Below are 22,004 nucleotides of genomic sequence, written 5' to 3'. Positions count from 1 at the left end.
AAATAAATGAGGGGAATAATCCATCACGTGGATCCGATTGGAACTCAATAGCATAATTAATAATTGTGGTGTGAAAAGGGATGTTTTGTGTCACGTGTGACACGCCAGGTCCAGCTCGTGCTCCGTGGCGTCCGTTAACTTTTGTAGTCACTCGTCCAAAGCATTTTATTTTGAAAGTTGACATATGTATATTCCGGTCTGAAGGGTTTCTGGGCAATTCCGGTCTGAAGGGTTTCTGGGCAACAACAAACTTTTTCCGGTGTCTTTAAATGAGGGAACAAAACATTCGCCGGAAATACACAGACGTTTCAAAATAAATTACTAGCAAGGAAACTGACCACTCCATGTGTACATTTATGCCATGATATGCGCTATAACATAAGCAGTTATGACGACTCACAACAACAGGCTGAGTAGCTAAATACGAACAGAGCCTCTTGGCGGCCAGTGACTTTTATTGTGACCTTCCTCAGCTGGAAGGTCCAACGCCAAGTTAGCATCTACATTAGCACGCCACGTTAACTCCACTTTTTATTATAAACCTTTATTTATAAATTTAAACATTTACAAACAGTTGAGAAATAATAATCAAACTAAGTACAAAACAGCGCCTGGGGTTGTAAATTACGTTAACTCCACGTAAACTTCTTCCTGTGTCTTACAATGCGTGAACAACACATCCGCCGGAAATACACAGACGTTTCAAAATAAATGACTTGCAAGGAAACCGACCACTCCATGTGTACATTTATGCAATGATATGCGCTATAACATAAGCAGTTATGACGACTCACAACAACAGGCTGAGTGAGTAGCTAAATACGAACAGAGCCTCTTGGCGTACAGTGACTTTTATTGTGACCTTCCTCAGCTGGAAGGTCCAACGCCACGTTAACTCCACTTTTTTATTTTATAAACCTCTATTTATAAATTTAAACATTTACAAACAGTTGAAAAATAATAATCAAGGTAGGTACAAAACAGTGCCAGGGGGTTGTAATTACGTTAACTCCACATAAACTTCTTCCTGTGTCTTAAAATGCGTGAACAAAACATCCGCCGGAAATACACAGACGTTTCAAAATAAATGACTTGCAAGGAGACTGACCACTCCATGTGTACATTTATGCCATGATATGCGCTATAACATAAGCAGTTATGACGCCTCACAACAACAGGCTGAGTAGCTAAATGCGAACAGAGCCTCTTGGCGGCCAGTCACAAGTAGCAGGCTTTTATTGTGAAAGCGAAAAGGAAAATTACGTCTTTCTGAGGAACTCGCCCACGCGTGTAATGGAGATTTGGACCGACGTGTCTGTAATGTAAATATTTGCAACATTCCATCAAAAAAACTCCCAACTGAAGGCGAGTTAACGCGGGGAACAAAGACCGGAAGTCCGTGTGAAGTCGCACTGTTGTTTTGGACGTCCCTGACGCGACACCACTGAAGTGCATTGCGGATTGGTCGTCTTTTAACGTTCACCTGCAACTCAGGTAACACACGTTGGCGTTAAACCGTGTCACTTGATCGTAAACGACTCTTTTGTATATTACAATTAATTCGGCGTATCGACAATCTTGCTAACTTTACTTTTGGACCAACTTTGGACCGAAATGCTTGTTACTAGACGGCGAGGGCGAACAAGATGGCGGCCAGTAGCAGCGATGGAGAAGACTCTGATGTGGAGAAGAACTTTGCTTTGCTGATGGAGAGAGGAGCTGAGGAGGAGGAGGAGGAGGAAGATGAGGAGGAGGAGGAGGACGGTGAAGATGAGGAGGAGGATGATGAAGAGGACGGTGAAGATGAGGAGGTTGAAGGGTCAGCAATGGAGACGAGAGAGGACATCAAAAAAGGTGAGGAAGATGTTCCTGGTGTTTGTGAAGGAGTGAGTGAGTGAATGAGTGAGTGTCGTTGCCAGAACTCTCCAACATGTCCTTTGAGGACGTGATGAAGCTGCAGAATGAAGTGGGCACCAAGGTGTACCAGGAAGTGGCGTACGGCGCCGCCAAGCGTCCGCACGGCGCCGCCAAACACAAGCGTCTGAACAAGAACAGGTGAGCGGTCACGTGACCACCGCCGACCACACCCGCCAGCTCACCCGTGTTTTTACGCCAGGCCCATGGAGATGTCCTCCAAGAGGGCGGCGCCGTTCCTTCGCCAGGTGGCGGGCGTGAAGAAAGCGGTGAGTGGCAGGAAGTGCGGGGAGAAATGCTAACGTGCTAACGAGCTAACGGCGCGCAGACGCGGAGAGACCCTCGCTTTGACGACCTGTCGGGAGAGTACAAGGTGGACGTCTTCGAGAGGACCTACGGCTTCATCCATGACATCAGGAGACAGGAGGCCCAGGTGCGTTGACCTCACCTGCTTGTGGGCGGAGCTACACGCTGGCGCGCTCTCTCTCCCTGTGCAGGTGATTAAAAAGCAGCTGAAGAAGACCGAGAGCGGCGAGAAGAAGGAGAAGCTCAACTCCCTCCTCAAGAAGATGGTGAGTCTCCGCCCCCTGCCCCTCACGCTGAGCATTGTGGGAAATGTGACGGGCGTGTGGCGTCCCGCAGACCAATCAGGAGCGAGCGAGGCGGAGTGCAGAGCAGCAGAGAGAGAGAGCGCTTCAGTTCAAGAAGGAGCAGAGAGAACGAGCCAATCAGGGAGCACAACCCTTCTTCCTCAATAAAAGTAAGCAGTTCACATTCGTTCATGTGTTCATATTCGTTCACCCCCCTCGTATTTGTTCATGTGGTCACATTTGTTCATCCCTTTGTATTTGTTCATGTGTTCATATTTGTTCACCCCTTTGTATTTGTTCATGTGTTCACATTCGTTCATCCCTTCGTGTTTGTTCATGTGTTCAGTCGTTCATCCCTTCGTATTTGTTCATGTGGTCACATTCGTTCATCCCTTCGTATTTGTTCATGTGTTCACCCTTTCGTATTTGTTCATGTGTTCAGTCGTTCATCCCTTCGTATTTGTTCATGTGGTCACATTCGTTCATCCCTTCGTATTTGTTCATGTGTTCACCCTTTCGTATTTGTTCCTGTGGTCACATTCGTTCACCCCTTCATATTTGTTCATGTGGTCACATTCGTTCACCCCCTCGTATTTGTTCATGTGGTCACATTTGTTCACCACTTTGTATTAGTTCATGTGTTCATATTTGTTCACCACTTTGTATTTGTTCACATTCGTTCATCCCTTCGTATTTGTTCATGTGTTCACAGTCGTTCATCCCTTCGTATTTGTTCATGTGGTCACATTCGTTCATCCCTTCGTATTTGTTCATGTGTTCACCCTTTCGTATTTGTTCCTGTGGTCACATTCGTTCACCCCTTCATATTTGTTCATGTGGTCACATTTGTTCACCCCCTCGTATTTGTTCATGTGTTCACCCCTTCGTATTTGTTCCTGTGGTCACATTCGTTCACCCCTTCATATTTGTTCATGTGGTCACATTTGTTCACCCCCTCGTATTTGTTCATGTGTTCACCCCTTCGTATTTGTTCCTGTGGTCACATTCGTTCACCCCTTCATATTTGTTCCTGTGGTCACATTCGTTCACCCCTTCATATTTGTTCATGTGGTCACATTCGTTCACCCCCTCATATTTGTTCATGTGGTCACATTTGTTCACCACTTTGTATTTGTTCATGTGTTCATATTTGTTCACCACTTTGTATTTGTTCACATGTTCACATTCGTTCATCCCTTCGTATTTGTTCATGTGTTCACAGTCGTTCATCCCTTCGTATTTGTTCATGTGGTCACATTCGTTCATCCCTTCGTATTTGTTCATGTGTTAACCCCTTCGTATTTGTTCCTGTGGTCACATTCGTTCACCCCTTCATATTTGTTCATGTGGTCACATTCGTTCACCCCCCTCGTATTTGTTCATGTGGTCACATTTGTTCATCCCTTTGTATTTGTTCATGTGTTCATATTTGTTCACCCCTTTGTATTTGTTCATGTGTTCACATTCGTTCATCCCTTCGTGTTTGTTCATGGGTTCACAGTCGTTCATCCCTTCGTATTTGTTCATGTGGTCACATTTGTTCACCCCCTCGTATTTGTTCATGTGTTCACCCCTTCGTATTTGTTCCTGTGGTCACATTCGTTCACCCCTTCATATTTGTTCATGTGGTCACATTCGTTCACCCCCTCGTATTTGTTCATGTGGTCACATTTGTTCACCACTTTGTATTTGTTCATGTGTTCATATTTGTTCACCACTTTGTATTTGTTCACATTCGTTCATCCCTTCGTATTTGTTCATGTGTTCACAGTCGTTCATCCCTTCGTATTTGTTCATGTGTTCACCCTTTCGTATTTGTTCCTGTGGTCACATTCGTTCACCCCTTCATATTTGTTCATGTGGTCACATTTGTTCACCTCCTCGTATTTGTTCATGTGTTAACCCCTTCGTATTTGTTCCTGTGGTCACATTCGTTCACCCCTTCATATTTGTTCATGTGGTCACATTCGTTCACCCCCCTCGTATTTGTTCATGTGGTCACATTTGTTCATCCCTTTGTATTTGTTCATGTGTTCACATTTGTTCACCACTTTGTATTTGTTCATGTGTTCATATTTGTTCACCACTTTGTATTTGTTCACATGTTCACATTCATTCATCCCTTCGTATTTGTTCATGTGTTCACAGTCGTTCATCCCTTCGTATTTGTTCATGTGGTCACATTCGTTCATCCCTTTGTATTTGTTCATGTGTTCACCCTTTCGTATTTGTTCCTGTGGTCACATTCGTTCACCCCTTCATATTTGTTCATGTGGTCACATTTGTTCACCTCCTCGTATTTGTTCATGTGTTAACCCCTTCGTATTTGTTCCTGTGGTCACATTCGTTCACCCCTTCATATTTGTTCATGTGGTCACATTCGTTCACCCCCCTCGTATTTGTTCATGTGGTCACATTTGTTCATCCCTTTGTATTTGTTCATGTGTTCATATTTGTTCACCCCTTTGTATTTGTTCATGTGTTCACATTCGTTCATCCCTTCGTGTTTGTTCATGTGTTCACAGTCCATCCCTTCGTATTTGTTCATGTGTTCACAGTCGTTCATCCCTTCGTATTTGTTCCTGTGGTCACATTCGTTCACCCCTTCATATTTGTTCATGTGGTCACATTCGTTCACCCCCCTCGTATTTGTTCATGTGGTCACATTTGTTCACCCCTTCATATTTGTTCATGTGGTCACACTCGTTCACCCCCCTCGTATTTGTTCATGTGGTCACATTTGTTCACCCCTTCATATTTGTTCATGTGGTCACATTCGTTCACCCCCCTCGTATTTGTTCATGTGGTCACATTTGTTCATCCCTTTGTATTTGTTCATGTGTTCATATTTATTCACCCCTTTGTATTTGTTCATGTGGTCACATTCGTTCATCCCTTCGTGTTTGTTCCTGTGGTCACATTCGTTCATCCCTTCATATTTGTTCATGTGTTCATTCATTCATCCCTTCATATTTGTTCATGTGTTCATTCATTCATCCCTTCATATTTGTTCATGTGTTCACATTCAATCACCCCTTCATATTTGTTCATATATTTATCTGTCCATCACCTCATATTATATCTACTTATATTTTTCCACCCATCACGTCAGTTATTCCATCCATCCATATTTATTCATTCCTTCATCATTCATGTTTATTCATTCCTTCATCATTCATGTTAATTTGTTCACCCCTTCATATTTATCCATCCGTTGGTAGTTATTTAGTCAGTCATTTGTTCCCTCCCAAGGTTTCTCATTGTGTTGAGTTTTTCCTTGCCCAGATGTGGTGTGGTTTGTGCAGGCCTATATAAAGACATTTGGATGGATGGATGATTGATGGATGTGTTGTCTTGGCAACAGGCGCGGAGAAGAAAGTGCGTCTGGCTGAGAAGTATGAGGAGCTGAAGAAAAGCGGCAAGCTGGAGAACTTCCTGAGCAAGAAGAGGAAGAGGAACGCCCTGAAAGACCGCAGGAAGTTACCATGGCAACAGCAGCACAAGTGAGTGTGCGGTGCGTTCAGGGTCCCACGTGAAAATCACGTCTGACTGGACGGCGTCGTGGTCACATGGTTTGTGTATTGATTGTTGTGGCACTACAACTCAAACACAATATAAAGAACTTTCAAAATAAAGCTTTAAAGTATTGATCATTGAAATATGTTTTTTCCTACACTTGTGCACATTTATTGCAAATAAAGTTTGTACACTTTGACCACACCTGCTGACCGTAAGAAAATAATACTTTGTCGTTGCTATTCCTGTACACTAACACAAACATCCTCTTTTACCCTTCAAAGTAAAGTGTATTTCTCCATCAGAATCTTTATTAATGCCAAGAATTGATGGAATTCACATTGTGGTAGATCACACACACACACACACACACACACACACACACACACATTGTAGTTAGTGCCATCTTCTATCCAGAGTGTGAAGGTGGACTGATGGAAGACTGCCTGATGACATGTGTAGTGCATGTGAGGGGTCAGAGGTCATCTTCTGGGCTCTTTGACGGAGGATGTGTTGGTGCAGGGAGGTCTTGACCTGTGATACATCTTCATTCATCAACCAGTGACACATCTCCATTTATCAACAAGTGACACATCTCCATTTATCAACCAGTGACACATCATTTATCAACCAGTGACACATCTCCATTTATCAACCAGTGACACATCTCCATTCATCAACCAGTGACACATCTTCATTTATCAACCAGTGACACATCTTCATTCATCAACCAGTCACACATCTCAATTTATCAACCAGTGACACATCATTTATCAACCAGTGACACATCTCCATTTATCAACCAGTGACACATCTTCATTTATCAACCAGTGACACATCTCCATTCATCAACCAGTGACACATCTTCATTTATCAACCAGTGACACATCTTCATTCATCAACCAGTGACACATCTCCATTCATCAACCAGTGACACATCTCCATTCATCAACCAGTCACACATCTCCATTTATCAACCAGTGACACATCTTCATTTATCAACCAGTGACACATCTCCATTCATCAACCAGTCACACATCTCCATTTATCAACCAGTGACACATCTTCATTTATCAACCAGTGACACATCTTCATTTATCAACCAGTCACACATCTCCATTTATCAACCAGTGACACATCTTCATTTATCAACCAGTGACACATCTCCATTCATCAACCAGTCACACATCTCCATTTATCAACCAGTGACACATCTTCATTTATCAACCAGTGACACATCTCCATTTATCAACCAGTGACACATCTCCATTTATCAACCAGTGACACATCATTTATCAACCAGTGACACATCTCCATTTATCAACCAGTGACACATCTTCATTCATCAACCAGTGACACATCTTCATTCATCAACCAGTGACACATCTTCATTCATCAACCAGTGACACATCTCAATTTATCAACCAGTGACACATCTCCATTTATCAACCAGTGACACATCTTCATTCATCAACCAGTGACACATCTTCATTCATCAACCAGTGACACATCTCCATTTATCAACCAGTGACACATCATTTATCAACCAGTGACACATCTTCATTTATCAACCAGTGACACATCTTCATTTATCAATGTTGACCAGGTGTGTAGAGTATGAATATTAATGAGATGATTAATGAGTGTCACATGGAATCAAGAAAAGATTTGAATGTCTTTAATGAGGTGGATGTGGTTGCCTAGCAACCATCAGTCACGCTAAAGGTCAGTCACCTTCAGCTTGCTTCTGTTGCGTCACCTCAGAGTGCACGGCGCTCCGAACGGCTCGCTGCATCAGCCACGTGCCCGCGTGCACGCTGATGAAGGCCCCGCCCACCAGCCACACCCACTTCCTCCTCATCCAGCTGCCGGTGTTCCTCTGCAGGGCAGAACGTGGCCGTGTCAGCACCTTCAGCCGCAGCGTGCTCGCGGGAACTCACCATTTCTTCCAGGGCGCCCGGGACACGGTGGCGTCGTCCGCGGCCACTTCCTGTTTTCTGTGTTGGCGCAGCCGGGGGTTGGACTTCAACTGGTACCAGCCCACGTGGATCAGAACCAGGCTGCTGCCCATCACTATCAGAACCTTGTAGTTCCGCCACACGTCTCGCATGCGCATCACACTTCTCTGCCGCCCGCTGTCTGTCCAACACACACACACATATACATATATATATACAGGTAAAAGCCAGTAAATTAGAATATTTTGAAAAACTTGATTTATTTCAGTAATTGCATTCAAAAGGTGTAACTTGTACATTATATTTATTCATTGCACACAGACTGATGCATTCAAATGTTTATTTCATTTAATTTTGACGATTTGAAGTGGCAACAAATGAAAATCCAAAATTCCGTGTGTCACAAAATTAGAATATTACTTAAGGCTAATACAAAAAAGGGATTTTTAGAAATGTTGGCCAACTGAAAAGTATGAAAATGAAAAATATGAGCATGTACAATACTCAATACTTGGTTGGAGCTCCGGAATGACAGACAGAAATACCCATTTTTTATATATATATAAATGTATTTATTTAGCTATTCTTCTTTAAATCACACTTACGTGTAACTTACAAATGACAATATATTTATTTATTTAAGTGTGTATCAAACTGGTAGCCCTAGGCATTAATCAGTACCCAAGAAGTAGTTTTTGGTTTCAAAAAGGTTGGTGACCCCTGTACTAGGGCATCAAATCAGTGTCAGTTGAGTCGGTCCATAGGTTGCCTGTAGGGATTTTTAATGTCCAGCAGATGTCAGTATTTAGTGACACAGTATCGACACAGTATCAATACAGTTTTGCAATGTGTCGAAACGCTTCATGACGCCTCATCAACCCATCACTACCGGCAGCATGAATGTGGTTATGAGCATGTAAACGTTGAGAAGTCAGCCAACACGCCTCGTCTGCATTTATTACAATTAGACAGACAACACAGTGTGTTTATTACCTACGTTGTTGTGCAAATAAATGTTATTTAGGACACACGTTCGGTATTCATAAGATAGCGAATCCAACATGACGATAGGAAAAGCTCAAAGTTGTTCGACATGTTTGTGTTACTAAAGGTTGTTATTATTATTATTATACTAAAGGTTGAAGTTGTCCAGATACTTTGTAAAGCGAGTGTTGCGGTGTACCTAATGAAGTGTCCACTGAGTCACGTCTGTATCAAACGACAAGAATATGCGATGAATGTTCGATAACGAAACCCATCGCTAACATTATTGTTTAGTTGTCATTCTAACGAGTCACCACGTACGACGTGAAGTGAAAAAAGAAGATAAAAACGACAATTCACCTTCAAAAAGCTCTTCCTGCAGCGCCTATCATCACCTTTCCCGGAAGTGACGTAAAAGTGCCTGAACAAAATGGTGCTTGTCCAACATCGCTATGGTATAGAAACAGGGACTAAAACTGACGTTTCTTTAGTATGAACAAATAATAATTATATATATATATATATATATATATATATATATATATATATGCATTTTTTAAAGGGTTATTTAGACAGGCACCAGTGCGGTTGCCTGCGTGGGTCACGTGTCACGCGTAACGATGACAACTAAATCACTAGAATAATAATAGCATAATACAAAATAAAAAAAATATTGACTTCCGGTTCTCGTGTCAGAAATCTGACCAAAAACTGATTTCTGACACAGGAACTGGAAGTTAATATTTATTGTTTTTGCTGACTAGTTATTTTATTTTTTGTCGAATAGAATACAAATTAAACAGTGTTTTGGATGTAGTTATTGTTTTTCGACACTGAAAATATATATATATATTATTATTTTCAAGCTTAATATTTTTATATTTCAAAACAAAATTCTTCTTCTTAAAAATAATAATAATAAAATACAAAAAAATAATAATAGCATAATCACTGTTATACAATTTAATTACTTTACAATTATTAATGATTCTAATTATTACCATCTTATTATGCAAAATCACTCATTGCCTTTTATAAAAAAAGTTCATTTCATATAATAATTTTTTTGTGTGTAGTCATGGAGACGCTACATCAATGACGTCATCATCACACCTGCTGCACGTGTGTGTGCGTGCTACAAGTGGTTTCGTATCCAAAGGTTTGATCCCCTGCAGCGTGACAACAATGCAAGGCGCTGTAAGTGGGGTCAAGGGTCACTGTCTCCATCAGTCGTTACCATAGCAACCAGGCCCGACGACACACTGCCGTGTCATTCCGATAAAGTTATCCCAACACATTCTTCATTGGCAACCACTTGAAAGAAAGCAAAAGGATGAAATGTAAAGGGAACAGGTTGCAATGTTGACACTAACAACACAACGCTGCCGTGCAGACTGTCATTGCTCTAAAACTAATCAATCAATCAATCAATCAATCAATCAATGTTGTTCTGAGCTTAAATGTGCTTTATAAATAAAGTTGATTTCATTTGATTTGATTTAACCTATTTGATTACTCCACATCAAATATTCCGCTTTGAAATACTTTTGGGGGAAAATATTGCATATTTTGTGTGTTTGCCATAAAAAAGTAAAGATCTCTAGGATAAAAAGGACACACATGAACAAATACACATTTTAATGGACAGCCAGACTGGAAGTTGACATAAATATTGAAGCGTTGAAAGTCAAAAAAGAAAAACAAAACAATGTACACTATGATTGATTTCTAGACAGACTCTTTGATCCTTCAGAATTTTAGTGGGATTTTTTTTTTTTTTTTTTTTTAAACAGTCATTACTCGAAAAATCATCATGAATCAAAGTCAGTGTTGCTATGAATTATTGACCTAGTCAAGGTTCAAATGGTTTCATATCCAATTTTCCACTTGGAACATTTCCTGGAAGAAAAATATTGCATATTTCATGCTTTTGCCATAAACAAAACAGGATTTTTTTTTAACAAAAAGGGCACAAAAGTAAAAAAATGAAATAATAATAATCGAGAGATTTGAAGTTGATCTAGAACAGGGATTTTCAAACGGTGGCACGTGTGCCACTGGTGGTACACAGGCTCTATCTAGTGGTAGGCCAAAGAATCACTTGATTGAAATACAGTGTTTTATTTTCCTATATTCAAACATAGTGTTACTGTTCAAACTGTCTGTAATGTTACAGTGGCCAGAAATATGAAATACACTTGTTAAGTAAAACCCCTGCCTTGTTTTTAATAAATACTTAGGTCTACTAAACTACTGTACTTTAATGTTGTCATTATGGTGGTACTTGATGAATACTTAGGTCTACTACACTACTGTATTTTAATGTTGTCATTATGGTTGTACTTGATGAATACTTAGGTCTACTACACTACTGTACTTTAATGTTCTCATTGTGGTGGTACTTGATGAATACTTAGGTCTACTACACTACTGTATTTTAATGTTGTCATTATGGTTGTACTTGATGAATACTTAGGTCTACTACACTACTGTACTTTAATGTTCTCATTGTGGTGGTACTTGATGAATACTTAGGTCTACTGCATTACTGCATTTTAATGTTGTCATTATGGTGGTACTTGATGAATACTTAGATCTACTACACTACTGTATTTAATGTTGTCATTATGGTGGTACTTGATGAATACTTAGGTCTACTACACTACTGTATTTTAATGTTGTCATTATGGTGGTACTTAATGAATACTTAGGTCTACTACACTACTGTATTTTAATGTTGTCATTATGGTGGTACTTGATGAATACTTAGGTCTACTACTTGAGGGGAACCCTATAGTTAAAAAAAAAATCTACATTTTGTGTTTATTTTCCACATGGAGAGGAGCCAGATGAGGTGGTTCGGGCATCTGGTCAGGATGCCACCCGAACGCCTCCCTAGGGAGGTGTTTAGGGCACGTCCGACCGGTAGGAGGCCACGGGGAAGACCCAGGACACGTTGGGAAGACTATGTCTCCCGGCTGGCCTGGGAACGCCTCGGCGTCCCCCGGGAAGAGCTGGACGAAGTGGCTGGGGAGAGGGAAGTCTGGGCTTCCCTGCTTAGGCTGCTGCCCCCGCGACCCCACCTCGGATAAGCGGAAGAAGCTGGATGGATGGATGGTGTTTATTTTGTAAATGAAAAATATCAAAATGGTTCCCGCATGTTTTCATTTTTCTCAGTGTAAAAAGTTAGGACACCCTTGATAATACCCCCCAGGTAGGAAGATTCTAGAAGGACTTCCATCTGACGGCTGACAAGATGGTGTGCACGAAGTAGAGCAGCGTTGTGGCGTATGAGAAGACCTGAAACAACACACACACCATCAACATGTCCCACTGTGTGTGTGCGTGTGTGTGTGTGTGTGTGTGTGTGTGTGTGTGTGTGTGTAGGAGACCAACCACGGCTGAGATGTCCAGCTGGTAGTCCTGCAGGCGGCCATTGTCCCTCATGTCCAGCGTGACCTTGGCCAAGGCCACAGAGGCGCTCAGGTAGAAGACGGTGGCGATAAAATGATACACAAAGTCCTGCAAGAGAAGACATCTTGGACTGATTGATTGAGACTTGCATTAGTAGATGTCACAGTACAGTACATATTCCCTACAATTGACCACTAAATGGTAACACCCCAATACGTTTTTCAACTTGGTTAAGTCAGGGTCCACGTTAATCAATTCATGGTAACAAAAAACAAAAACAGAGGAGGCATGAGGAGCGCCAGCTTGTTTGTTGTGTGAGTCGCACTAGACAATGAGCTGACAGCCCAGGGCTCTCAGCTCATTGTCTAGCAAGCACTGCTGCACTGACTCCCGTTTGCTGCTTCCGGCTCACAGTTGGTCTCAACAAATTGTGTATTTATATTGTATATTTATATTGTGTATTTGTATCTTATATTTATATAGGCCTTTCATATTGTGTATTTATATCTTATGTTTATATTGTATATTTGTATCAGCCTTTTATATTGAGTATTTATATCTTACATTTATATTGTATATTTATATGGGCATTTTATATTGTGTATTTATATATTATGTTTATATTGTATATTTGTATGGGTCTTTTATATTGTGTATTTATATATTATGTTTATATTGTATATTTGTATGGGTCTTTTATATTGTGTATTTATATTGTATACTATATTGAATAGAATAGAATGGACTTTATTGTCATTATACTTGTATATAACAAGATTAAGGACTCCAACTTAAGGTGCGGTAGTGGAAACAAATATGGAATAAAAATAAATCACATACAGTGCCCTCCAAAAGTATTGGAACAGTGAAGCCAGTTCCTTTATTTTTGTTGTAGACTGAAAACATTTGGGTTTGACATCAAAAGATGAATATGAGACAAGAGATCAACATTTCAGCTTTCATTTCTGGATCTGATACACAACTTAGCATTATTTGTAATGGAACACAACATTTTTAGGTGAGCAAAAGTATTGGAACATATAAACTTAAAATGGATTAAAGTGAATAAGACTTAATATTTAGTTAGTTCAATAAGTGCATCAAGCCTGTGAGCCATTGACATCACCAAACTGTTGCATTCTTCTTTTGGGATGCTTTCCCAGGCTTTCACTGCAGCCTCTTTCAGTTGTTGTTTGTTTTGGGGGGTTACTCCCTTCAGTCAGCAGGTAAAATGCATGCTCTATTGGGTTTAAGTCTGGAGACTGACTTGTCCAGTCTAAAACCTTACACTTCTTGCCCCAGTAACTCCTTTGTTGTTTTGGTCATTATCTTGCTGCATGATTAAGGATCTCCCAATCAGCATCTTTCTTTAAATTAGCAGACAAAATGTTTCTGTAGACTTCTGAGCTCATTTTGCTGCTGCCATCATGTGTGATGACAGATGAGCTTGTATGTTTGGGATCATGAGCAGATTCTTTCCTTCTCCAAACGTTCGCCTTTCCATCACTTTGAAAGAAGTTAATCTTTGTCTCATCAGTCCCATAAAACTTTTTCCCAGAATTTTTGAGGCTCATCTCTGTACCTTTTGGCAAATTCCAGCCTGGCCTTCTTGTTCTTCTTACTAATGAGTGGTTTGCATCTTCTGGTGTAGGCTCTGTACTTCTGTTCATGAAGTCCTCTGCCAACATTAGATTGTGATACCTTCACTCCTGCCCTCTGGAGGTCGTTGTTCTTTATAGCTATCACAATGTTTCTGTCATCAACTCCTGATGTTTTCCTTGGTCTACCTGTTCCACATGTGTTGCTTAGTACACCAGTGGTTTCTTTCTTCTTCAGGACATTCCAAATGGTTGTACTGGCTATGGCCAATGTTTGTGCAATTGCTCTGATTGATTGTCCATCTTCTCTCAGATTCACTGTTGCTTCTTTTTCACCCATAGACAGCTCTCTGGTTTTCATGTTGGTTCCACCTCTAAATGCAGGTAAAACCTATCCTACCCAATCTGAAACTGAGCTCAGACATTCAGTGCTACTTATTGTTTGAATAATCAATGTAATTTGGAGACACCCGGGCAACAAAACACACCTGTCAGTCACATGTTCCAATACTTTTGCTCACCTAAAAATGTTGTGTTCCATTACAAATAATGCTATCTTCTAAGTTGTGTATCAGATCCAGATGTAAATACCTGGAAATGAAAGCTGAAATGTTGATCTCTTGTCCCATATTCATCTTTTGATGTCAAACCCAAATGTTTTCAGTCTACAACAAAAATAAACAAATTGGACTCACTGTTCCAATACTTTTGGAGGGCACTGTAAGTAATAAAGATAAAAAATAAGAATTGAAATAAACAGACTACTATCCTATAAAAACAATAAGCAATCCTGTACAATATACAAAAAACTGTACAATATACAGAACAACACAAGAGTACTGGACTAATAAAGTAATGACAATCAGTGTCGGACGTATTGGCATTTTATATTGTGTATTTATTTATATCTTATATTTATATTGTATATTTTTATTGGCCTTTTATATTGTGTATTTATATCTTATGTTTATATTGGATATTTATATGGGCCATTTATATTGTGTATTTATATCTTATGTTATATTGGCCCTTTATATTGTGATTTATATCTTATGTTTATATTGTATATTTACATCTTATGTTTATATTGTGTATTTATATCTTATGTTTATAATGTATATTTATGTGGGCCTTTTAAATTGTGTATTTATATCTTATGTTATATTGTATATTTATATTGGCCTTTTATATTGTATATGTATATCTTATGTTTAAATTGCATATTTGTATTGGCCTTTTATATTGTGATTTATATCTTACGTTTATATTGTGTATTTTTACATCTTATGTTTGTATTGAGTATTTATATCTTATGCTAATATTGTATATTATATTGGCCTTTTATATTGTCTATCTATATTTTATATTTATATTGGCCTTTTATATTGTGTATTTATATTGTATATTTATATTGTGTATTTATATCTTATGTTTATATTGTATATTTATATTGGCCTTTTATATTGTGTATTTATATTGTATATTTATATCTTATGTTTATATTGTATATTTATAATTGTGTATTTATATTGTATGTTTATATATGTATTTAAATCTTAAGAAGGTGGAGCAGAAGAAGAAAAAGGAGAAGGAGAAGAAGAAGAAGAAGAAGAAGACTCACTGCTGCCGCCCAGCTGCTCTTGTTGGAATGACATCCACATGTAAACATCATCATCCACAGGAAGGTGAAGACGAAGCAGAAGACAGAAACCATCATCACCCAGCCTTGGGGGTTCTCTGGGACAACCCGTGTACATGCCACCAGAACCCACACCAGACCACCAAACACCTGCTCACACACACACACACACACACACACACACACACACACACACACACACACACACACACACACACACACACACACACACACACAAACACAAAATTTCACAAGAAAAACTGAACATTTGTGCAACATTATAATAAAAGTTATATCAATTTTACTCAATAACAGTCGCAATTTTACAAGAAAAGCTTAACATTCTGGCAATTTTATGAAAAGAGTCGTAATTTTACTCGACAAAAGTGACATTTTTATAGGAAAACTTAAAAAATTGGGGCAATATTATAATAATAATCGGAATTTTACTCGGCAAAATTATGAAAAAATTCCTAATTTTACTTTAAAAATGTCACTTTTTACATAAACAACAAAACAATTGGCAATATTGTGATAAAAGTCAGAATTTTATATGACAAATGTCACCATTTTGCATTAAAAAGTAATAATCCATCCATCCATCCATCTTCTTTCGCTTATCCGAGGTCGGGTCGCGGGGGCAGCAGCCTAAGCAGAGAAGCCCAGACTTCCCTCTCCCCAGCCACTTCGTCCAGCTCATCCTGTGGGACCCCGAGGCGTTCCCAGGCCAGCCGGGAGACATAGTCTTCCCAACGTGTCCTGGGTCTTCCCCGTGGCCTCCTACCGGTCGGACGTGCCCTAAACACCTCCCTAGGGAGGCGATCGGGTGGCATCCTGACCAGATGCCCGAACCACCTCATCTGGCTCCTCTCCATGTGGAGGAGCAGCGGCTTTACTTTGAGCTCCCCCCGGATGGCAGAGCTTCTCACCCTATCTCTAAGGGAGAGCCCTGCCACCCGGTGGAGGAAACTCATTTGGGCCGCTTGTACCCGTGATCTTGTCCTTTCGGTCATAACCCAAAGCTCATGACCATAGGTGAGGATGGGAACGTAGATCGACCGGTAAATTGAGAGCTTTGCCTTCCGGCTCAGCTCCTTCTTCACCACAACGGATCGATACAGCGTCCGCATTACTGAAGACGCCGCACCGATCCACCTGTCGATCTCACGATCCACTCTTCCCCCACTCGTGAACAAGACTCCGAGGTACTTGAACTCCTCCACTTGGGGCAGGGTCTCCTCCCCAACCCGAAGATGGCATTCCACCCTTTTCCGGGCGAGAACCATGGACTCGGACTTGGAGGTGCTGATTCTCATCCCAGTCGCTTCACACTCGGCTGCGAACCGATCCAGCGAGAGCTGAAGATCCTGGCCAGATGAAGCCATCAGGACCACATCATCTGCAAAAAGCAGAGACCTAATCCTGCAGCCACCAAACCAGATCCCCTCAACGCCTTGACTGCGCCTAGAAATTCTGTCCATAAAAGTTATGAACAGAATGGGTGACAAAGGGCAGCCTTGGCGGAGTCCAACCCTCACTGGAAACGTGTCCGACTTACTACCGGCAATGCGGACCAAGCTCTGACACTGATCATACAGGGAGCGGACCGCCAAAATCAGACAGTCCGATACCCCATACTCTCTGAGCACTCCCCACAGGACTTCCCGAGGGACACGGTCGAATGCCTTTTCCAAGTCCACAAATGTGTATGGTGAGGATGGTGTTCTGCTGACCTCGACTGCGGATGTTGTGGATCGGTGGAAGGAATACTTCGAAGACCTCCTCAATCCCACCAACACGTCTTCCTATGAGGAAGCAGTGCCTGGGGAATCTGTGGTGGGCTCTTCTATTTCTGGGGCTGAGGTTGTTGAGGTAGTTAAAAAGCTCCTCGGTGGCAAGGCCCCGGGGGTGGATGAGATCCGCCCGGAGTTCCTTAAGGCTCTGGATGCTGTGGGGATGTCTTGGTTGACAAGACTCTGCAGCATCGCGTGGACATCGGGGGCGGTACCTCTGGATTGGCAGACCGGGGTGGTGGTTCCTCTCTTTAAGAAGGGGAACCGGAGGGTGTGTTCTAACTATCGTGGATCACACTCCTCAGCCTTCCCGGTAAGGTCTATTCAGGTGTACTGGAGAGGAGGCTACGCCGGATAGTCGAACCTCGGATTCAGGAGGAACAGTGTGGTTTTCGTCCTGGTCGTGGAACTGTGGACCAGCTCTATACTCTCGGCAGGGTCCTTGAGGGTTCATGGGAGTTTGCCCAACCAGTCTAAAAAGTAATAATTTCACATAAAAAAGTAATAATTTTACGAGGCAATATTGCAATATTACAGAAACAATGAGAAATTGTTCCCAATTTTATAAGAAAAAAGTTGATACATTGTGAGAAAAAGACTGCTTTTAGTTCATTTTTGATTTTGTGATTGTAATTGGTTTTAAATCTTCATTATTTACTTCAAGTTATTACAGTAGGTCTCTATATACGTATTTACTTGATTTTTTAAATCAATTTTAGACAAAGGGGGCGCAGTTCAATTTCTTACACACACTTATTATTACATATGTTGACCAGAGGGGGAGCACTTCTAATGTTTACACACTTGTTATTACATATGTTGGCCAGAGGGGGCACACTTCTAATGTTTACACACACTTGTTATTACATATGTTGACCAGAGGGGGAGCACTTCTAATGTTTACACACTTGTTATTACATATGTTGGCCAGAAGGGGAGCACTTCTAATGTTTACACACACTTGTCATTACATATGTTGACCAGCGGGGGCACACTTCTAATGTTTACACACTTGTTATTACATATGTTGACCAGATGGGGAGCACTTCTAATGTTTACACACACTTGTTATTACATATGTTGACCAGAGGGGGCACACTTCTAATGTTTACACACTTGTTATTACATATGTTGGCCAGAAGGGGAGCACTTCTAATGTTTACACACACTTGTCATTACATATGTTGACCAGAGGGGGAGCACTTCTAATGTTTACACACACTTCTTATTTCATATGTTGACCAGAGGGGGAGCACTTTTAAAAGCGACACACAGTCAATGTGAAAAATCCCTCCTTTTTGGGTTCACCCTCATGTTGATGGATGTCACCAGTAGGAGTGCAAATGAGATCTATTTTTTGTCACGTGCTTAAGACCGATGGCAAAGGAGTCAGGGACCACAGATGGCCCCTGTGCCGCACTTTGGACAACCCAGCTGTAGAAGCTAACAGTTAATGGCCACCATAGTCTTAGTAGTGTAGTGTATGTGTTCATCCTATGGTCACATATGGGTGGTCTTACGTCAGCACCAGAAGTGGTCAAATCAGCTGTTCTCCTGGCGGGGATGAAAAGGGAAGTCGTTCTTTAGCTTGTGTTATCATATATTGCTGCCTTTGCACTTGTCAATCTTTACTTCTGTATGCACATTAAACCTGACTTTGGAGCAATGTTCACGGACTCTAGTATTTGGCTCTCTATTACATGCAATGTTATTGGGACCGGGCAGCACGGTGGAACAGGGGTTAGTGCATGTGCTTCACAATCCCGGGCTCGGGATCTTTGTGTGGAGTTTGCATGTTCTCCCCGTGACTGCGTGGGTTCCCTCCGGGTACTCCGGCTTCCTCCCACCTCCAAAGACATGCACCTGGGGATAGGCCCCTCCCACCTCCAAAGACATGCACCTGGGGATAGGCCCCTCCCACCTCCAAAGACATGCACCTGGGGATAGGCCCCTCCCACCTCCAAAGACATGCACCTGGGGATAGGCCCCTCCCACCTCCAAATACATACATCTGGGGATAGGTTGATTGGCAACACAAAAGGTCCCTAGTGTGTGAATGTTGTCTGTCTATCTGTGTTGGCCCTGTGATGAGGTGGCGACTTGTCCAGGGTGTACCCCGCCTTCCACCCCAATGCAGCGGAGATAGGCTCCAGCACCCCCCGCGACCCCGAAAGGGACAAGCGGTAGAAAATGGATGGATGGATGGGTTATTGGGACCATGATTTATGTCATCACTTGTTCACACCTCCTCATATGGAAGCTACTTTTCCTTCTTGATGTATCAAGAAGGGTAGAAATACAAGAACACACACACACCCACACACACACACACAAGCGCGCGTGCACACACAGACACACACACACACACAGACACAAACAAGCACACACACAGACACAAACACACAAGCACACACACACACACACACACACACACACACACACACAAACAAACAGACAGACAGACACACACAAGCAGACAGACAGACAGACAGACAGACACACACACAGACACAGACACACACAGAGACACACACACACACAGACAGACAGACAGACACAGACACACACACAGAGATACAGAGACAGACACACACACACACACACACACACACACACACACAGACACACACACACACACACACAGACAGAGACAGAGACACACACACACAGACAGACTGACCAGTTCAGGCAGGTAGAAGATGTCAGGGATGGTGCAGCAGACCCTCAGACCACTAGGCAGGTGTTCCATGGTGTTCACTTGGGTGTTGGACGTCATTCTGCTGCTGCTCAAAGGCACTACAACAGGTGCAGGGTCATGTCCTGGTGGAGCACACACACACACACACACACACACACACACACACACACACACACACACACACACACACACACACACACACACTCGCAGGTGTACCCGACGCTCTTCAATGTTTGAGTCAGCTGAGCCGCTCGTCGCCATGACAACAAGCCTCCCACTGACGGCGCTAATTGCAGTCACGTGACCACGCCTCTGCGCAGGTGACCCCGCCGCAGACGTGCCAAGCGTGTTGCTGTCATGGTCGCCATGGTGACCGGGATGTGCCTTCCTGCCACGTGTCTGTGGAAGGTCACTGCGAAGGTCATTCAACACCTGGCCTTGAAGTGACATAAGGTCTCGTTACCATGGTAACCGTCATGCATCACTTCACCTTCTCTTGTTCACCTTGTGCACTTTTCTATAAGGCACACACACTTATTATACATATATACAAGTACAGTAATCCTGAGTCAAGTAAAGTAATCCTGAGTCAAGTAAAGTAATTCTGAGTCAAGTACAGTAATCCTGAGTCAAGTACAGTAATCCTGAGTGAAGTAAAGTAATCCTGAGTCAAGTACAGTAATCCTGAGTGAAGTAAAGTAATCCTGAGTCAAGTACAGTAATCCTGAGTCAAGTACAGTAATCCTGAGTGAAGTAAAGTAATCCTGAGTCAAGTACAGTAATCCTGAGTCAAGTACAGTAATCCTGAGTGAAGTAAAGTAATCCTGAGTGAAGTAAAGTAATCCTGAGTCAAGTACAGTAATCCTGAGTGAAGTAAAGTAATCCTGAGTCAAGTACAGTAATCCTGAGTGAAGTAAAGTAATCCTGAGTCAAGTACAGTAATCCTGAGTTAAGTACAGTAATCCTGAGTTAAGTACAGTAATCCTGAGTCAAGTAAAGTGAAGTGTGTGCGTGCAGGCAGCTGTTGAGGACAGACTGGGACCAGTACTGCATAGGACGTTGCTGGTCCGAGACCACCTGGGTCTTCCCAACGGGCTGACCTTTGACCTGGAGCGCCAGCAGCTGTGTTTGGTGAGTGACAGGAAGTGGTAGAGTGCAGTGCTTGGAGCTGGTTGGCAGGTGGCCGTACGACACCGACTGGAGGAGGTAAGACCCGCCCCCTCACTCCTCGCCAGTGGCCATGTTTCTTCTTTGGCTTTCATCAGGGAGGCCGTGGTCGCCGTCCACCTGGGCTCAGGAAGAGAGACTGACCACTTCCTGCCCCAGAAACGTTCGACTGTACGACATCACGCCAGGTACGCTGTTAGCTTAGCATCACACGTCGCCCTCCGCAAAGTCATCATCCATGCTAGCAATGGCTGCTGGTCACATGACCTCACTGGTCTTCTCTGCTCTTTCAGTCTACAACCTCTGTGTCCACCGTGACACCTGCTCACACCTTCACCTGGCACTGCTAGTACTAAGTATCCATCAAGTACCACCATAATGACAACATTAAATACAGTAGTGTAATAGACCTAAGTATTCATCAAGTACCACCATAATGACAACATTAAATACAGTAGTGTAGTAGACCTAAGTATTCATCAAGTACCACCATAATGACAACATTAAAATACAGTAGTGTAGTAGACCTAAGTATTCATCAAGTACCACCATAGTGACAACATTAAATACAGTAATGTAGTAGACCTAAGTATTCATCAAGTACCACCATAATGACAACATTAACATACAGTAGTGTAGTAGACCTAAGTATTCATCAAGTACCACCATAATGACAACATTAAAATACAGTAGTGTAGTAGACCTAAGTATTCATCAAGTACCACCATAATGA

General features: G+C 41.9%; 4 protein-coding genes across 5 annotated transcripts; 1 reads left to right on the top strand and 3 right to left on the bottom strand.

The window, feature by feature from the left end:
* Window positions 1–1,078: 1,078 nt before the first annotated feature.
* On the top strand, window positions 1,079–6,152 carry rrp36 (ribosomal RNA processing 36). Its single transcript, XM_061987984.2, has 8 exons — window positions 1,079–1,494; window positions 1,629–1,854; window positions 1,920–2,055; window positions 2,117–2,183; window positions 2,243–2,347; window positions 2,412–2,486; window positions 2,557–2,674; window positions 5,869–6,152. Exons 2-8 carry the CDS (start codon window positions 1,647–1,649, stop codon window positions 6,009–6,011), a joined length of 852 nt encoding a protein of 283 aa, XP_061843968.2. The 5' UTR covers window positions 1,079–1,494; window positions 1,629–1,646; the 3' UTR covers window positions 6,012–6,152.
* On the bottom strand, window positions 6,125–8,103 carry LOC140679965 (uncharacterized). The gene is made up of 3 exons (XM_072916445.1): window positions 7,961–8,103; window positions 7,755–7,899; window positions 6,125–6,554 (listed from the first exon to the last, which is right to left on the bottom strand). The coding sequence occupies exons 1-3, from the start codon at window positions 7,961–7,963 to the stop codon at window positions 6,496–6,498; spliced, it is 207 nt and encodes a 68-aa protein (XP_072772546.1). The 5' UTR covers window positions 7,964–8,103; the 3' UTR covers window positions 6,125–6,495.
* LOC140679966 (uncharacterized) lies at window positions 7,683–9,398 on the bottom strand. Of its 2 annotated transcripts, none has more exons than XM_072916446.1 (3): window positions 9,323–9,398; window positions 7,961–8,159; window positions 7,683–7,899 (listed from the first exon to the last, which is right to left on the bottom strand). In XM_072916446.1, coding segments are annotated over exons 2-3 (177 nt in total). In that variant the 5' UTR covers window positions 8,137–8,159; window positions 9,323–9,398; the 3' UTR covers window positions 7,683–7,898. The 2 variants fall into 2 exon arrangements, with proteins under 2 accessions (XP_072772547.1, XP_072772548.1); XM_072916447.1 differs by having other exon boundaries at window positions 7,961–8,155; window positions 9,323–9,380.
* A 2,669-nt stretch (window positions 9,399–12,067) lies between these two features.
* On the bottom strand, window positions 12,068–21,609 carry LOC133624440 (myelin and lymphocyte protein-like). Its single transcript, XM_061987992.2, has 4 exons — window positions 20,087–21,609; window positions 15,596–15,763; window positions 12,359–12,484; window positions 12,068–12,262 (listed from the first exon to the last, which is right to left on the bottom strand). The coding sequence occupies exons 1-4, from the start codon at window positions 20,552–20,554 to the stop codon at window positions 12,188–12,190; spliced, it is 837 nt and encodes a 278-aa protein (XP_061843976.2). The 5' UTR covers window positions 20,555–21,609; the 3' UTR covers window positions 12,068–12,187.
* Window positions 21,610–22,004: the final 395 nt, after the last annotated feature.

Source organism: Nerophis lumbriciformis, linkage group LG27 (assembly GCF_033978685.3).
Source record: "Nerophis lumbriciformis linkage group LG27, RoL_Nlum_v2.1, whole genome shotgun sequence".
Taxonomy (NCBI): domain Eukaryota; kingdom Metazoa; phylum Chordata; class Actinopteri; order Syngnathiformes; family Syngnathidae; genus Nerophis; species Nerophis lumbriciformis.
This window is presented reverse-complemented; position numbering and strand designations above follow the sequence as displayed.

Excerpts from the sequence above, each read along its gene's own strand:
- rrp36 (XM_061987984.2), top strand. The coding sequence starts at position 1,647 with ATGGCGGCCAGTAGCAGCGATGGAGAAGACTCTGATGTGGAGAAGAAC. Across the intron at positions 2,348-2,411 it reads TCAGGAGACAGGAGGCCCAG|GTGATTAAAAAGCAGCTGAA; the intron begins GTGCGTTGACCT and ends CTCCCTGTGCAG. Across the intron at positions 2,675-5,868 it reads ACCCTTCTTCCTCAATAAAA|GCGCGGAGAAGAAAGTGCGT; the intron begins GTAAGCAGTTCA and ends TCTTGGCAACAG.
- LOC140679965 (XM_072916445.1), bottom strand. Across the intron at positions 6,555-7,754 it reads GCAACAGAAGCAAGCTGAAG|GTCAAGACCTCCCTGCACCA; the intron begins GTGACTGACCTT and ends GATGTATCACAG.
- LOC140679966 (XM_072916446.1), bottom strand. The coding sequence starts at position 8,136 with ATGCGCATGCGAGACGTGTGGCGGAACTACAAGGTTCTGATAGTGATG.
- LOC133624440 (XM_061987992.2), bottom strand. The coding sequence starts at position 20,554 with ATGTCACTTCAAGGCCAGGTGTTGAATGACCTTCGCAGTGACCTTCCA. Across the intron at positions 15,764-20,086 it reads TCTTCTACCTGCCTGAACTG|GTGTTTGGTGGTCTGGTGTG; the intron begins GTCAGTCTGTCT and ends GTGTGTGAGCAG. Across the intron at positions 12,263-12,358 it reads AGCTGGACATCTCAGCCGTG|GTCTTCTCATACGCCACAAC; the intron begins GTTGGTCTCCTA and ends GTGTTGTTTCAG.